Source organism: Ammodytes marinus (genome assembly GCF_949987685.1).
Source record: "Ammodytes marinus genome assembly, chromosome: 1".
NCBI classification, from domain to species: domain Eukaryota; kingdom Metazoa; phylum Chordata; class Actinopteri; order Uranoscopiformes; family Ammodytidae; genus Ammodytes; species Ammodytes marinus.
Window position 1 is genome coordinate 33,907,228 of NC_137230.1, and position 18,538 is coordinate 33,925,765.

The window sequence follows — 18,538 nt, forward strand, 5'->3', positions numbered from 1 at the left end:
GCAGCTAGCCCAGGTCGCTAGCTAACGTTAGCTAGCCCCGCTGCCCGTTACTTCTAGAACCAGGTAAAAAAAAAAAAAAAAAGGGTGAAGAAAATCCTCTGTAGTGACGATACACACAGTTGTCAACCAAGCGTATCCACAGGGGTTAAGACAATAGTGTGTGTCAAGTGTTTAAAAGCTGTTGGTGAAGGTAAAGTTGAGGTTGAAGGCTGGAGAAACGTGCAGCTGCTGACTGTCGAAGCGCCTCTCTGACCCTTTCCTCCTGATCGTGGGTCCCTCAATGGCGGAGAGTACGCTGCTTCTGCGCGTGTGCGGAACGGAGGAAAAGGGGGTGGAGTCAATTGTTACGCAACAGACAACTGTTTCTTATTACATAACAACTGATTTATTATTCTCCCATCAAAAGGAAATGGACAAGGTGTAAAATGATAGATAGATAGATAGATAGATAGATAGATAGATAGATAGATAGATAGATAGATAGATAGATAGATAGATAGATAGATATAATACATCCTTAGAAAAAGCCATGCTATTGGTTACTTTATTATAGCCATACTTTTGTAATTGCAATTTAAATATCTGTATACTTTATAATAGCATATATTAAATTAGGTCGTCCATTTCCTGTGATTGTAGGAGTGACCTCTCTTCTTTTATCACTTTGCTCACATAGTCACTTGCTTTTAGTGCAAGGATGTTTTCCAGATGTCACTATGTTTTTTTTTATATATTTGTTTATTTTACACCTGTTCATAATGTAACATCTGTTCATAATGTTTATACCCCTTTATATTTTATAATTTACATATGCACCTGTTGCATATAAATATCCAATTACAAAATATTCAATTTCATTTAAATTAAATTTAAATTGGACATTCTATTTTTTTATTATATAAATTACATGTTATGTGTACATATTATTTGCACTTTCTCTGCAATTGTTTATTTTTATTCAGGTCTCAGATAGCTCTCTTCACATGGTGTTCCTCTTTATACATTTTACTTTTTTATGTTGCATTAAGGAAGCCTGTGTGTCAGTGATTGCTCCTGTAATTGCTGTGCACTGCATATGCAAATTAAATAACGGTTGAATCCCAGAATTTACCCTTTTCATAGTGAATATGAAACTAAACTGTAATGATTTAAATATTAAGTGCATATCAGACTACATGGTATTACAATGCGTATAGGAAATAAAATACAACAATTCTAATAGGGCTATAACTAACAGAGATCGTCAATAGCATTTATAGTTAAATTGTAGGGGTATTTATTGTTTAAACCGAGAAATGTTTAAATAATCATAACCTCCCCACAATTATCCAAGCTGGAAACAGAAAAGTGATAATAAATCAACAACAATAATAAAAAAATGCTCTTCTATTTTGCTGACAGACTGTGAGGTGGGATCTCTTGTGCTGCTGCTCATTCTACATAAGATTTAAATCTCTATATAATTAACTTTTAAAGGAGTTCCTTGGCAAGCTATATTTAGCATAAATCCAGAAGTGGTCATAGCTCATTTACCCTTTGACTCACAATAACAGCTTTTGGTAGAATAATAAACGTTGGTTCTACTAATCCAGAAAGTGTTCATACAATGGAAAATAAATAAAACGAACACGTAAGAAAAGACTCAAATCAGGATTTATTTCAAAAAAGGTAATAATTTGTAGCCCGATGACATATTCTCCATCAAATTTGTCTTTGAAACAATAATATACAAATATTGTCTTTTCAATGAAAACTTTAAGGGAATCCAGTTCTTTCAGCATAACACAACCACACAGTTTATTTTTTGGCATTTAGATAAATGCCATTTGTGTGTGACGCTCCCTCTTATTTTACCATTCACTGAAGTAACAAAAGCGTTGACTATATCAGTTACTCAAAGATGATAAACTATGGACCAAGTGCAAATTTGATCATGGCACCATGTTGGATTGACATATTTCAAGCCAGCACAGTGGTAAAACAGGTTGTTAGTTGTATCAGCGATCTTGGATGCTGAAGTGATCATTACAGGCTTTCGGTGTTGCACCCAATCTATTTTTAATTTGTAACTGACAAGGTGGTGACTTGCAGTTGGAAAAGTTCACGAATGTACCACTGCACGCATGAGTGTTACCTCCAGAATGTGCAATAAATGCTAAGAGGTGGAGGGAGCACAATGAGGCAGAGGTAGAGAATATGTGCATATTTCTAAAGGCTAAAATGTCTGGATTTGAATGATGTCATAACCTTGGCAGTGAGCCTGACAACCACTTTTAACTTAGTGAGTTACTGACGTAATGAAATTTATTTTCGGGGAAAGCCAATTTGTTTCTCAACAAAATTATAATTTTATGACACAATATCCAGAACGTAAAATCCTCTCTTTTTCATCAAGTAGTCGATACTACCTTCCTTCCTTTAAAGGGTCTGTGATTTCCAATAGCTTTGCTTTGTTCTCCCTGCAGCTGAACTGCAAAAATCAATGATTGGCCCATTGCCAAATTATAAAATGAAAGGTTAGGGTGAACGTCACTTAAAAAAGGTCACTTGAAGACATGAAAATATAGAAATTGATGTCTGACCACCATTTTAGATTGAATGATAAATGTCAACCTAGGAAGGAGAAACTTCTCTTTACTGCAGTATTTCATACTGTAACTTATAGTAGATTTTACTCCATCTTCCTTCATGACAAATAAACTCTCTCATCCCTGATCCCCAAGTTAAATAGTAAATCATTATTCAGAGAGTATTAACATTCAAACCAAGCGGAACACAAATGTTTACTGTCCACGTAATAAATACTTGATGGTTTCACAACCACATTCTCTTCCACTCTATGCTCCTGTTAGCATATCTGTCCAAACCATTCAGGTTCCACTGATAGAAATGTGAAGTAGTGAGAGTCCTCATTTTTTCACCACCTTCTCCAGATAACCGATAAATCTTCTCAGGTTGACTTTGATGTTGTCGAGCACACACAGCTGCTGAGGGCTGTGCTTCCCTCTTCCTTCTTTACGGATCTAGTGGGAAAATAAAAGAAGTTGTTAAGAAAATATACTTTGTCTAACTTTTTTTTTTTTCTTAAAACAAGGGGAAATGTGCAATGAATGACTGTTAAAATCCTTGAAGCCACTGCAACGAGAGGGAGAAATAAGAATGTCAGGATGTTAATCAGTCTCAGGTACCTTGGCCTTAAAGACAGGCTGAAGTGTCTTCAGTGCAGGTAGTAGCTGGATGTTTTTGGCAGCTTTCTCAGACTCGTCTCCGTCGGCAAATACGTCAAACAAGGCGTCGAGGGCTTCCCCGTTCACTACCAGGTCCACATCCTTGGTGGCGACTTGAAGCAAAGCGTTTCCAATCATCTGTGGGGGGCAGAGATTCTTAGCGGAAGAACAAATATTCGGTGAGTTAAGTTAAATAGAGGAAAATCTGACCTGAAGTGTTTCGGCGGTGCCCTTCTCTTTGGCCAACGTGCTGCCAGTGATGCCCAGAATGGCCACGGCGTTGACCCTCACGCTGACAACTTCACAGCGGGTTGCTGCATCGCTCAGGCTCATCAGCTGCTGGGGGGTCATACACTAACAAAAATAAAACAAGACGTACAGAGTGACTGGGCTGTCCAAAATAAACAAGGTGTAATAGCATTTAGCGTGAGCTGGCAGTGGATTTAGAAGTTTGATAGATGATAAATGCAAATTCAAGCTACTGTAATGTATTTATTCAAAAAACATGGACATAGGTTAAAAGGTAACTCCGCACATTTTACATGAAATAATGATAATGTTTATGTATAAAGTCTTGTGTGGCTCTGGAGGAGTTTTCCAAAGCTTAAAAAGAAAGCCGCTTTGCGTGAAAAACTGGACTGTGGTATTTGAAAGGTGTGATCATCTACTGAGCAGGACCAGTCAGACTGAATATGCTATTGAGTTGCATTATGGGAAATGCAGGAGCCAGCAAAAAAAAAAATCTGCATGCATTCTGATTACTTTTATTTTTGTATGTCTGTAACTTGGTCTACTGTGTGACCCACACCTTCGTGGAAGTCCAAAACTAAATTCCTAGAGAAAGGTTTTAAAAGGACCCCTAGGGCTAAGGGTGTAAGGACAGAGGGTGTCGTATTGTCTAAGGAATGTGAAGCCCACTGAGGCAAATGTCTATTGCTGTATAAATGAAACTGATTTGAAAAACTGATTTGATGCAAATGTTTCAAATGACCAAAGTAAAGGCTGAAGCTGTGCTGTGTTGTATTCTGTACCTGGGAGATATTTTTGGAGGCGATCATCTGCAACAGAGAGCGCATGGCGCTGATCACAGCTTCTAGGAACTCCTCGTCTTTGGGAATCTCTGAAAAAGAAAAGAAAGTTCTTCTTATACTCTTAGAACTCTTATACTTCATTTACTATGATTGTACCAATGTGAGTATGAATCAATATAACTAGAGTTAATATCTTGGAAAGGGAAACATGACATACTCATTTGAAATGTGACTATTTGTTCTATGTTACAATATGACATGAGTTGGAATACCTGCTGCACCAAAGACCAGTGTGGACAGGTGTTGTGCTGCTCGCTGCAGCGCGGCCGCTCCACCCAGAGACTCAGCGTCCATAGTGGAGAGGATGCTGTGGAGACACGTCAGAGCCCGGGACTGAACCCGCTGCATTCTGATGGGAACAAGAAAAGAGGGCTTCTGTCAAATAAAACAATCCCTACGTTCCAACACCCATACTTCCCTACTATTTTAGTATGCCAGAAAAAGATTTAGGATGTCCCAATACATGCACGCACGTCAATACATATATGCCCCACTGACTCCAATAGAATTTTTGGAGTATTCGTCCTTATTCTTGACATTTCTCAACAAAATTATTATCTGTTTCTTTTCTCTCCTGTGGCCCTAAAACTCTTCTGTACTTTAGTATGTAGTGCAGTAAAAAGAAAGAGTATGTGATTTGGAACGCAGGGTATGACACTCTTTGTTTAAGAGTTGATCAGCGAGAAAGAGATGAACAAATTCACTTATATTCTCATTTAAAAAAAAAAAAATCACGTCTTAGACCCGTAACGAACAACACCAGAGTGAAGCTGGATTTGGTATCTGACATAAGATACCTTCAAACTAAATTTGATCAGACAGAGAAGTGAGAGGATTACTTTTTGCTCAGGCCTCTCCAGGAGGGATTCTGATGGCACACATCCATGGCTTCCTTTCTGGGGAACTCAGACTTTTTGAGGACCTTCAATCAAGAAGAAAATATAAAGATATTACCACAGCCATCATTATACCACTTAGTGCGACTGCATAACGGCACATATTTGAAAGAGAGCTGCCTATTCATTTCCACAGGTAAGGTGAGTAATGCTATGCACTCAGCCTGGAGTAGAAGATGGGTGGGGTTCACCACATAATTGAAAAACACAATTTAAGTATGTCATTACGGCACATATTCCTTCAAATGACAGTTTAATGACATTTACCTACTAAGAGGGACTCCTCCTTTCTTATAACTATGATTCTGATTTGATGTATTAATGTGTAATATTTGCCTTTTCAGGGATGCTGTGGTTGATTAAGGCCCCCTGAACTTCTGCTGACAGACACAGTGGAGACATCAGATTGGAGACTCCGTCGCAAAGGCCCAAGTCGCTTTCATCACTGCTCGACTCCTCTTCCCACTCGTCGTCAGAGGGGTCTGAACGGAGACACATGTGTAGGTTTGATCAGTGAAAAAACAACACCACCAATATAGTTATACCAAAAGGCCTTTTTCCAGGCACTCAAATGATTGTTATAATAGCCTTTACTGATACAACGACACACAGCGGGGTAATAATGTTGATGCAAAGTGCCCGGGTCAGCACTGCAGTCCGTGCCCGCCACACTCACCGTCAGAGCAGCACATGTTGACGATGATCTCTAGGGACGTCTGCTGGGCTGTCAGCAGGGCCGTCGCCTCCCTCAGCTCCTGCTTGCCCCTCTGGACACAAACCAAAAAGACAGCAGCAGCCATGTGAGTCAACAGCAGCCAACCCAAAACCAATGACTGTTAGAAACCCCAGTCCCAGTTCAGCTGCCTGCCACTGAGGAGGAGATTAGCATCGTTTACAGATGTGCCCAAACATGTACAAGTGCAATTAAGTGGAACGTATCTCGTCAGTCTACTTATTACAACTGTGTGTGTGTGTGTGTGTGTGTGTAGCACCGTTGTGACGGAGAAATGTCTTCCATAACTGTTTATTTAGACTGCTACCCTTTAAAAAAAAAAAAACAGCTTATATTTAGGAAACCCAGTTACATAACCCACTTGGATTTGGGAACATCACCATGAATGTCACTCCTAATCTCGGGGCTGAGGCTGTGACTGAGATGAGGGGGACAGCTCTGTCTCGCCGAGGTCATGTCTGGAGACTGTCAGACACTGTGGTCCCCAGCTGAACCTCGCCAAGTGTCCCCATTCTGCGCCCCAGAACCCAAAGAGAGTGTCTGCTCTGTCAGTCTGGCTCTGCAGGCTGACTCACAGGCCACCGTTTCACCTGGCATTAACATGCGCCTCCCAAATACTTAACTGGATCGTCTCGTCACCATAAACACACACTGACGAGCAACGCCCGAACTGAACATTTTACAGCTCGTAAAACTGAGGGTAAACGTTATATTTAAAAAAAGGGGATTGGCAATCCATTTTTGGGATTTGTCGAATTTTCCTTGAATATGTGCTGAACCTTACATATAAAACTTCTAAAACATGGCTTTAAAAATAGCCCTAAACTCTGGCTTTTGATCATAAAATGATCATAGTAAAAAGCAGCACTTTATATAAACACGTTCAAAGTAACTGTGGGTTTCAATTAAGTGCAGACTGCAGTCCTAAGTTCAAAATAAGAATCAGTTGAACTCTGTGATTTATGTGTGTGTGTGTTTTGTTATTTATCGGGTTTCAAACTTAACTCAAAAACCTATTAAAACCGAATGGTTGTTAAAAAATATAAAAATTTTACCCAATTTGAACCAAACTCTTACTCTCTCTACTTTAAAGTACAGCAACACGTACTACACTTACAGGTAATAGGTCAGAGAAGTCATTATCAGCCTTAGCAGCTTTTCCGTTCCTCTTGTGTTTGGTTGGTTCCTCCTCTTCATCCATCTCCTCCAGAGGAAGCTCTCCTGCTGCCTGGTCCTCAGCTTCTGGTGCTGCTGCTGTGTTCCTCTCACGTTCCTCCTCTGCTAGTCTGAGCTCCGGGATCAGCGCTCCACTGTCCAGCTCCAGGCACTTGGACAGGGTGGTGACCACAGCACTGAGGGTCTGGGCCTGTCGGGCAACAGGCAGACTACCCTTCATGTTCCACAGGGTCCCTGTCATACACACAGTGGGCAGAGTTATGATAATAATAATACATTTTATTTAAAAAGGCGCCTTTCGTGACACTCAAGGACACCGTACAATTAGATAAATACAGTACAATCAATTGAATTAAAAACAAAAATGGGATGGGAAGATCAGGAGGGGTAAGCAAATTTTGAAAAGGTGAGTTTTGAGTTTAGATTTGAACAGGGATATGAGGAGTTATTTTCCTATGATGCATGAATAATTGACATCACGTTCAGATTTTGAAATTATTTCCCTCAAACGCTGCCCCTCGCACTCAAATTGCTCCTGCTTGCTTTCAAATGTACTCTACTTCTGCCTCAGACTGTTAGAATTCTGCTCAAATATAATCTTGCATTCAAGGTATCGTGTTTCTCGCACAGACTTCCCAGTTTGATATTCAGCTCTTCTTCTCTCACTCAGGCTGCTTCGTTGCACTCTCTCAGAATAGTCTGCAACAATAAATCTAAGTGCGTGCATACTGTGTGAGCAGAAGCAGAGTGCAAGCAGGAGCTATTTGAGTTTGAGAGCAGTCTGAGGGAAAGAATGACAACATCTGAACGTACTGCAGGATCAATAAATCATGTTTTCAAATCGAAAGACCACGCTCTTGAATAAAAGATAGAAAAAAAAATCCACAAAGTTAGGATATTTTAGAAAAAAGTACAGTTTACTTTTTAATGTGACTAACTTGTGTAATGGTGGCAAGTTACAGTTTTTAACGTTTATTTAAAGAGACAGGACAAAAACGACAGATGGTACCTGCAGCCAAAGTCCTGAGGAGGGTGTGTGCCATGCTTGGCTCTGATGACAGAAGGACATTCTCAAGGACTCGGAGTACAGCGCTGTTAAGGCTACACAGCAGCTCTGGGTTGTCCTCTGTCACAGTGTGCAAACAGTGGGCTGAAAGGACACAAAGAGGAGACACTTTCATTACAACTGTTTTCTCATACCAAATGAGTTTAGTATATGAACTCAGTGTTAAATGAGGCCCAATACAATAAAAGGTTTCTAATGGCCCTATTTGGAAGGACGGCGTCTGTACAGTGAAAGCTATTAAATGACAACTCATGATGTCAAAGACCAGTTCAAAAGCTGTGGGTTATTTCTGCAATTAGCCTCACAAGCGTGTGAGCTCTATTTTTCCAATTATCATCACAGCAAAAACCTTTGTACCACAAAACATCTATAAATAACAATATCATATGCAACAATTTACCATATATTTAAACCTACCAGCAGATATGGCCAGTTCCACGTTGTGTGTGTGTCTCTCCAGACACTGGACCACCAGATCCAGGAGTCCGGCTTTGTTGAAGACGGACAGCGCCTGGCTGCTGCTCTCACTGGAAGGACAAGAGACAATACCAGAGAGAGCAGTAAGACAGGTAACCAATGCACATGGAAAGACATCAGGCCTCATGTTTGCCTGCTGAGTTACAGAGAATGGCTGTAGTGTAGGAGTGTCATTTTAAAGTTTTGGGCTACGTCAGAGTGAAACTAAATCAGTATTGAACATTAACTGTCATCAATTCCGATAAACTATTTAAAGGTGCTGTAAGTGGAATGGTTCTTTTAGCTAACTTCCTGTCAGTTACTGCAGTTAGCAGTCCCCTCGCTCGTCCCTACGTCACCACATTAATGCACTGCGGTCTTCAAACAGCGAGTTATCTAGCACCATGTCAGATAAGTAACTGGGATAAAACATGATAAAAACCATCAAAACAGACATTGGGAAGGATTTTTACCTGCTCAGCCATTGTAGGCGCATAAACATTCACCCATCTGTCCTCTGGCGTGCACTGGCAGTGAGACCATGAGTGACACAGGTGTCGGTTTGTAGCGTTCTCTCTTGTGATTGGATATTAATTTCGGGATCCCCCAAAAGTTTATTTGCCGATTACATGCAGAGCAGCTGACTGAGAGATCGGCTTTATGAAACGCGCACATTATGTAAGTGATCACTGTATGAATAAAGAGCGATTTAACACTTATATTAACATAAATAAATCGCTTACTTCACCTTTAATTTCAAAGTCTGTGGTGTTTGTGAATATTTGTACAAATCTGAACTGTGCAGCAGCTTTAGTGAATGTTCGTATGTGACACCTGTCTGTATGAGTGCCAGACAGTTGAAGCTTATCATAGATCTCACCGCCCTCATGTTCCCCAGAGGCTCCTGTCATATCTGGGTGTGATCTAGATCTACTGCATCTTTAAAGAGGTGATAGCCCACCGCGTTTCATATCCAAGTAAACATTATAGGCTACTGATTAATAATAAGGTGAGCTAAAGTTGCAAACTATCATTTTATAGAAGGCTTCTGTAATAGCCAGTGTGTGTTAATGGCCAGGTACCATTACAAACATGTGCATTAGTTCAGTCAGAGCCAAAACAACTTTGCGAATAGCGCCGCATCCAGAGAGGTTGATATCTTTTGCATTAATAACTGAATGAATGTAGGTCCATGTCGCAAAAAGCCACAGCGCGACGCTACAGTTCACTCTGCTGTCATTTCACAGCTTTGTCCGGTTCATCACCATACGGATCAACATCAACAAGTTTGATGATTTAACGACTTCCCTCAGTTAGACTCTAGGCCCTGTATCGCTCAGGGATAATATTGTCAGGTCCATGAGATTTCCAAAGGAGTAGATTCAGAAAAGGAGAGCAGCTGAATTAATCCCAAACTCTGAACATTAACCAACTCAGAGCAAGTTAACCGTGCAGCCTTATTTACCATGGTGATCTCAACAGGTTAGAGAGCCTCCTTCATGACCATCAAACCCCATCGTACCTTGTTAACAGGTTAATCTTGCTTCGTAGTACAGCCCTCTGGCTTACCATAGATTCCACAGCAGGTTCACAGCCTCGTTGGCTATATCTTCCATTGCGTTCTTCTGCTCTCCCATCGGCACGGCGACGCTCTCAAAAGCAGCACAGCACTGAAAAGGAAAAAAACAACAACAATGTGTTGCAAATGACGACAACAACTTTTAAGTGAAACATGCATGAAATTTGCCATCGTCCTATGCAAAAAAAAATGTCCAAAATGTGAATTGTGTGTCAAATACGATTTATGGTGCCTTGGTCAGTTTGTTGATGTTGACCAAATTGCTGAGGCTATGGCAAATGCTGCTGATGCGAGGGGGGGGGAAGTGAGGTGATGGTGTGTGAGCTAAAAGCAGCGGCAGAGTCTCACCTCTCTAAGCATGGCTGTCAGGGGAGTCATGACGTCGTGCTTCACCATGTCCTCACACGCCTCCTGGCCTCCGCATGCACTCACATTCCTGTCGGGAAGAGAGAGACCGGCACGGACACACCATCAACAGCGGCTGAGACGAGGGAGGGAGACTTTGTTCTTTGAGACGCTGTGTGTTTGTGAATGTGTGAGAGCGGAGAGCCCGGGGGGAGTCCTGAGAGTTAGCTGTATTATCATATTGGTATCCAATGCATGGAAGCAGATTTATGGTTTACTAGAGAAAGATAGTCAAGACAGGGGGTCACAGTCTTACTCCGTTACAAAAACACTGCAAAGAGGATGCACGGATACACGCTCGTCACTGGGATTCGGAAGGAGGAATCGTTCTCCGAGACACTGTGTTTGTGTATGAGAGCTTAGAGGCTAAAGGAGTCTCGAGAGAAGCTGTATTGTTTTGGTATCCAATGCAAAGAGCCGGATTTAAGGTTTTACTGGACGGCGATAGTCAAGACGGGGGGGTCCCAGTCTTACTCTTTTACAAAAAAAATCACTGCAAAGAGGATGATTTTGAAGAAGATCATCAACATAATTAAGTTCTAAATGTTGTCTACTGTCACCACCACTGATATGACTTGTATTATTGGGGAAGTTAAGGGATAGTTATGTGGGGGTAAAACAAATGCAATATGTACGTGGGATTCATATTGACACATAGGAAAGCAAACGTATTTACATGTAGAATTCTATACAACATCACAGGCAGTAATAACACAAGCCATCAAATCTAAAAGACCTAACAGCATCTTCTTTCTTCTTAAGACTTTTTATTGTAGCATGGCGCCCCCTGTAGACCTAACATGACAAATACCTCCATACCCCACTCCATCAAGCCTGTATGATTCCAAAATGGATGTAATCTAGTTAATAGGTAGGGGGAGAAAAATAAATATCCCATAGGAAATAAAATGTTTTTATCTGAACCAAAACCTATTTTTCTTCTTCTTAAAATGGGCTTTTATTATGTTTTATTTATTTGCTATAGACATTCTGTCAAACCTATTTTCCCCAGATTCCTCCGATTTTCAGTTAAATGTCAAAAATTGGAACCCGTAGTAGCATGTGGTGACAGCAACATGAACACATACATTACGTAAACCTAAATTGATGGCTGTTAGAGTAACAACTCAGTCCGCCTCCCCCCTTTTAACTTGGTATATTCTCCCTTTCCAGAGACGGACCTGTTGCCAAAAGCATCTTGGAGGCCAAAATGATCTCAGTCTATGATTTGACTCTGATCTGTTTGGGTGCTTTTGTAAACTAAACAGCCCATGTTCTATTGTCCTCCCCAAACCACTTCAGCACCGTGTGTAACCCACCTGAGTGCTCCGGTGGCGGTCTCCCTGACGGCCACGCTCCTGTCTAGCAGCATGGGCCCTAAACGCCTCACCGCGTCTCTCTGTAGGAAACCTGGGATGGTCTGACTCTGCTGCACCACACGAGAAATACTGGCACACGCAAACTCCCTCACGTCTGCACTGGGACTCTGCAACTATGGAAATAAACACATAAGAGAAGTTGATCCGACTGACTCGGACAGATGTTTTGCCCATGAGGTCTCCTGGTTGTGAAATTGCTTTTTTTTCCTTTGACTTATTTGTATATAGCCTTCATATTCACTGCTCTGTTTGCTTTTAAAAAGGTGGAGTCAGCGATTATGGACAACACATGTCATCAAAATCACTTTACGTCAAAATCAGGGACATATCTCCCAACAATCCGCTACCTGTACATACTGTCTGTGTGTGTGTGTGTGAGAGTGAGTGTGTGTGCTGAATAAAACCTGGTGTTAATACGCGGATAATTCTCTGTGAACTGGTATGTAAACAAGGGGGCGCCTCTAGCAATATGGCATTTCACAGAGCCTAGGCTTTACCAGATTTTTTAATCAGCTCACACAGGTAGCAGAGCGTGCAAAGATGACAAACCGTGATTTTGACAACAAGCATTCTGCCGAATCTCTGACTTCACCTTTAAATCTGCTGTACGGTTGGAATGACAATAAAGTTCTTGAATTTTGAACCTTGATTGGCACATGACAGAAACATAAAAAACTGGCCAGAGTAATCATAACATATCAGAATATATACACAGGCTATATATGACATGTACACGCTCATTTAGACTGTAACATTACAACCTAATACAAGGCTTATGTAAAATGAAATCGCACAAAGTCAATCCAACTTACTAGACTCGATTACATTCTTTTAGAAATCAATGACAGATTCATTCAACACGGGTTCATTCCTCTTCACTGTGCAGGAACATAACATAAACAGCAGCTTAATAAGGAAGTCATTTAAGATAGAAAAGTGTTTCAGATTGTATTCGTACTTTTTCCAATAACTCGGCAGCTGGACACCCATCGTCCCCGTGCTCCTCTTCCTCTTCGTCCGCCTCCTTCACAGCGTTCACCGGCAAACCGACCGCGTTGAACTGCGGCCGTTTAAACTTGGTGGTTTTACTTTTACCCATTTCTATTTGTCTTAAAGTGCGAACATGTAACGTGACTTTCCACTTGCACGCGCTGGCTCAGCTTAGAAACCCCTCAGACACTCACACACACCAGCTCCTGTCTGGTTGGAGGCCATGTGGATGACTAACAAGCCGTAAAGCGGTGGTTGCTAACAGAAAGCAGAGACGCTGTCGCAAAACCACGGAGGAAACGCAACACCGCATAAAAATGTCACATGTTTATATAACACAAAATAAGCCTTTAAATATAATGGCAACAGAAAGACACAGGAGACACGTTTTCAAACCTAAGGTTTTATTAGGTAAATAACTTTAAAAATAGAAACATTTCGATAAAATACACATTGGAATTCACTCACACAGAATGAGTAAAACATACCAAAGACCGTGTGAGCTGATCAGCAGCTTTAGTGGTGACACAGAGACAATGTTAAAAGAAAAAGAAAAAGCACTATCAGTTCATTTGTTCTTCCTCTGCCCATGGCGTTGTCTGTCTCAGTGCTGGTCAGACTGGCAAAAGGACTGGAGATGCTGAGGGAAGCTGTGCCTCTCAACAAGGACAAGGAGGTGGTGCATTGTCAGACCACACAGCTTTAAGCTTGTGTTACTGTATGTGTGGCCGAGGCTTGAGAATAAGTTTCCCCGTCTGGAACAAAGAAAAAAGACGCAAATAAAGTGTTTAGTTTTCAGAAAAAAATACCTTAATAAAAAAAATATTAAAAAAAGCAGAATACATGTCACAATATCAAGGAGTTCTGTCTACTCACGTCGTCACAGGACATGTTGTATTCTGCTAAAACTGTCCGACAGCGCGCTGCGATACTGAAGGGGCAAAAGTCAAAGATTTATACCAGCGAGACAAAACATTTTAACACGAAAGAGACGAGAATAAAAGCAAAAGTACCGCTCTACAATTTCCTGACAATAATAATACACTGGCTGAGATTGGATGTGTAATGTCAGTTAGGAATGGGACGATCCAATCAAATATCGGCAGAGTCTGATACGGCTGCAATCAACTCATTAGATATCGACCTGACCCAAACAATCCATGTACCAATGCAACTTCCATAATACTTTTTTATGTAATTGTTTAAAATATGAAAAATAAATAATAATCATTTTTGGACCAGCTACAGTAATTTAATGTTTTTCCATTTTTTTTTAAATATTTTTTTTGCTTTTAAATTAGAACTGTTGTTTTGCTTCAGCCTTTCTAACCTTACACATAATACCACCACTGACAAAAAAATATATAATAATTATGATATCGCACAGTGTCGGCCAATATCCAAAATGCAGATTGGGTATCGGGTCGGAACTGAAAAATGGTGGCTTGGAGCATCTCTAGTGCCGGTGCAGATACAGGAATTATAAGTCTGACAAAAAACACAACAACATGCTGCATTCACGTTAACAGACGAGAAGGATACATTGATGGCGCAACGACTCGTTTGTGTATCCCGGCGAAGAAGAGAGCTATGAGAGTGATGCAGCTGATGGTGAAGAAGGGATGATTCCACAGTGACGAAAAGAAAGAGACCTGAAAGGACAAGAGGGAACCAAGCAGCGTAAGTCACTGAGTCAATAACATTACTTTCACTTATACAGTATATCGTTCATAAAAGTTGAGTGTAGGTCAACATATTGTATATCCTGTTTGTGGTGGAATCTCCCTTAAAGCCAGAAATGACCCAACTAGACCCGTTTTCATCCAACGATACATACCTTCTGTGTGTCGGGGTCTATTAACCAGTTCCAAGCCCCCGTAGCCGTACAAACAGACACCACTATCAGAATCACTGGAACAAGGACAGGAGAACGAGACCCGATGAGACAACACATCTTACAAAACCAAATCAATATACAGTATCTCACAAAAGTGAGTACACCCCTCACATTTCTTCAAATATTTCATTATATCTTTTCATGGGACAACACTGAATAAATGACACTTTGATACAATGTAAAGTAGCGTGTGTACAGCTTATATAACAGTGTAAATTTACTGTCCCCTCAAAATAACTCGACACACAGCCATTAATGTCTAAACTGCCGGTTACAAAAGTGAGTACACCCCTGAGTTAAAATGTCCAAATTGGGCCCAAAGTGTCAATATTTTGTGTGGCCACCATTATTTTCCAGCACTACCTTAACCCTCATGGGCATGGAGTTCACCAGAGCTTCACAGGTTGCCACTGGAATCCTCTTCCACTCATTCATGACAACATCATGGAGCTGGTGGATACTGGAGACCTTGCGCTCCTCCATCTCCTGTTTTAAGAAGCCCCAAAAATGCTCAATAGGGTTTAGGTCTGGGGACATGCTTGGCCAGTCCATAACCTTTACCCTGAGCTTCTTTAGCAAGGCAGTGGTAGTCTTGGAGGTGTGTTTGGGGTCATTATCATGTTGCAGTACTGCCCTGCGGCCCAGTTTATGAAGGGAGGGGATCATGTTCTGCTTCAGTATGTCACAGTACATGTTAGCATTCAATGAACTGTAGTTCCCCACTGCTGGCAGCACTCATGCAGCCCCAGACCATGACACTCCAACCACCATGCTTGACTATAGGCAAGACACACTTGTCTTTGTACTCCTCACCTGGTTGCCACCACACACACTTGACACCATCTGAACCAAATAAGTTTATCTTGGTCTCATCAGACCACAGGACATGGTTGCAGTGATCCATGTCCGTAGTCTGCTTGTCTTCAGCAAACTGTTTGTGGGCTTTCTTTTGCATCATCTTTAGAAAAGGCTTCCTTCTGGGACGACAGCCATGCAGACCAGTATGATGCAGAGTGCGGCGTATGGTCTGAGCATTGACAGGTTGACCCCCAACCCCTTCAAGACCTGCAGCAATGCTGGCAGTATTCATATGTCTATTTTCCAAAGCCAACCTCTTGGTATGACGCTGAAAACGTGCACTCAACCTTCTTAAACTGGGCCGCAGGGCAGTATTGCAACATGATAATGACCCTAAACACACCTCCAAGACGACCAATGCCTTGCTAAAGAAGCTCAGGGTAAAGGTTATGGACTGGCCAAGCATGTCTCCAGCCATAAACCCTATTGAGCATATTTGGGGCTTCTGAAAACGGGAGATGGAGGAGCGCAAGGTCTCTAATATCGACCAACTCCATGATGTTGTCATGAATGAGTGGAAGAGGATTCCAGTGGCAACCTGTGAAGCTCTGGTGAACTCCATGCCCATGAGGGTTAAGGTAGTGCTGGAAAATAATGGTGGCCACACAAAATATTGACACTTTGGGCCCAATTTGGACATTTTAACTCAGGGGTGTACTCACTTTTGTTGCCTTCAGTTTAGACATTAATGGCTGTGTGTCGAGTTATTTTGAGGCGACAGTAAATTTACACTGCTATACAAGCTGTACACTGACTACTTTACATTATATCAAAGTGTCATTTCTTCAGTGTTGTCCCATGGAAAGATATAAAGAAATATTTGAAGAAATGTGAGGGGTGTACTCACTTTTGTGAGATACTGTATGTAACATTTTAAATCTGTGATTACGTGTGTGCACCAACTGATGAACTGTCTGTACTGTAAGTAAATGGCTGCTTCTTCTAAATCTTTATAACATCATATGCAGGGTTGGAAATCAAAAGGAATACATTCACAGGGGATCACCAAATAATAGATGTTGTGCAAATAAAGGCACCATGTGTGAGCCACTAACGGTTACTTACTTCTCCACCTGCCAGTTGCAGGTTGCAAACAGGAGACATATTCTGTCAATCTCCTCTCAAAAGCCTTCAGGTCTGAAACAAAGAAAACGCGAGCACATTAAAAGCAGTCTCAGATTGTATAAATACAATTAATACACTTATTAGTACAGGTGCTTACTATGAAATAAATACCACGTTTTAAACGGTCTTTACTTTACTGCCACATTAATCCAAAAGGGAAATTAAAGTACAGGAGCCACTTGACATAAATCAAAACACAAAAACAATCAAGCATGGACTTGAGGTTTGTTCAATGTAAATAAACAAGACCAACATTGCTTTAATGAAGTAAGTATTACTGTAGCTTAGAAAGCTACACCAAGGTTGCTACATCTTAGGGCAACAACGACAAAACACATACATTGCTTTGGGTTAGGGACAATTTTCCTTATATGTACATTGACCTATTCAATGCATTATACTTCATAAGGATCTGTAGCAACCCTGACATTGTCTGTGGACCAAATATCGTGGCTGCATGATGATCTACGAACTAAGACTTTTCATTTCAGTGACAGATTATTTATGTCTTGTTTATTGCGCAGTACCATAACTAATGTCTACCTCAGGTCTAAGGCTCAGTTGTAAATAAAGTGAAAACTGATTGACAACGTGGTTGAATTAATAAATATCCAAAACGTTCACTTAGAAGCTGATTATCTCACACTGACAGCTAGCAAAACAAAGTCGCTTCCCGGAAAATATAAACTAAAACACTTTATAAAGAAATGTGTGTTAAGATAATGACTGGAACAGCTCGTGAAGGACTGAATGTATGCTGTCAGGTAAGCTAACTAACATGCTAAGTGTCGCTAGCCGGCTTATTTAACGTTACACCTAACTTTGTAATAGCATGTTCAGACATTTTAAGTTTGTTTGTTAAGCCCCACGAATGATTGTAGCATCGAGGCTGAAATAAACAAGCGTATTTTTATAAACAGGCGTATTTTTTCGCTTTCTGTGCAGCTTACCTTCGGCCTGTTCCAGGGAGTTCATGTCTGCTAGCCACAGTAGCTTCCCCTCGGTTGAAGGACTGGCCGCAGGGACCAATCAGAATCGGCTGTCTGCACAGCTCATACGTGATTGGCTGAGAAGCAAACAGTAGGCGGGACACAGAGCAAAAGTTCAGATAGAAAGATAGATTATTACACAGTATGATCTGTTATACATTTAAATAAGTGCGTTTTTTGATTCATGCTAGTGTCTTTAATGTAAAAATTGTCTTTATTTGAGCCTATTCGCTTCCCCTAGCTAGTTGTAGAAGTTTCATTGTGAATATATATACAGGCCTTATAAAATGCAGCTGAATGGAAGCTGCTTTAACTTCTTTAAATCAGATCTAAAACAGCTGTTAACTATGAGCAACGTGTGCAATAATGAATGCAACATTTATTTTAATTTCATTAGTTGGTCATTTGAATTGCAGGATTAGGAGGACTAGGGTACTACTTGACTCTATTTAATTTGTTTTAGTTAAATAGAAATTGAAATAAACATTTGTATTGGTATTTGAAAGAAATTTTATTGTTTCAGTGTCTTAAATCTAAAATTAATTCAATTTAAAATGTGAATATTGGAATACTGAATTTGCCAAAACAAAAATGTGTGTGTCTGTCTCCCTGTGTGTGTGTGTGTGTGTGTGTGTGTGTGTGTGTGTGTGTGTGTGTGTGTGTGTGTGTGT

General features: G+C 40.8%; 2 protein-coding genes across 2 annotated transcripts; both read right to left on the reverse strand.

Moving 5' to 3' along the window:
* Positions 1–1,647: 1,647 nt before the first annotated feature.
* heatr3 (HEAT repeat containing 3) lies at positions 1,648–13,215 on the reverse strand. Its single transcript, XM_080031427.1, has 15 exons — positions 12,967–13,215; positions 11,949–12,121; positions 10,573–10,660; positions 10,215–10,315; positions 8,607–8,716; positions 8,133–8,273; positions 7,065–7,357; positions 5,891–5,981; positions 5,551–5,696; positions 5,158–5,240; positions 4,531–4,667; positions 4,259–4,347; positions 3,438–3,581; positions 3,189–3,365; positions 1,648–3,023 (listed from the first exon to the last, which is right to left on the reverse strand). The coding sequence occupies exons 1-15, from the start codon at positions 13,105–13,107 to the stop codon at positions 2,910–2,912; spliced, it is 2,028 nt and encodes a 675-aa protein (XP_079887553.1). The 5' UTR covers positions 13,108–13,215; the 3' UTR covers positions 1,648–2,909.
* A 197-nt stretch (positions 13,216–13,412) lies between these two features.
* cnep1r1 (CTD nuclear envelope phosphatase 1 regulatory subunit 1) lies at positions 13,413–17,872 on the reverse strand. The gene is made up of 6 exons (XM_080025423.1): positions 17,829–17,872; positions 16,819–16,890; positions 14,836–14,909; positions 14,541–14,650; positions 13,875–13,929; positions 13,413–13,753 (listed from the first exon to the last, which is right to left on the reverse strand). Exons 1-6 carry the CDS (start codon positions 17,851–17,853, stop codon positions 13,712–13,714), a joined length of 378 nt encoding a protein of 125 aa, XP_079881549.1. The 5' UTR covers positions 17,854–17,872; the 3' UTR covers positions 13,413–13,711.
* Positions 17,873–18,538: the final 666 nt, after the last annotated feature.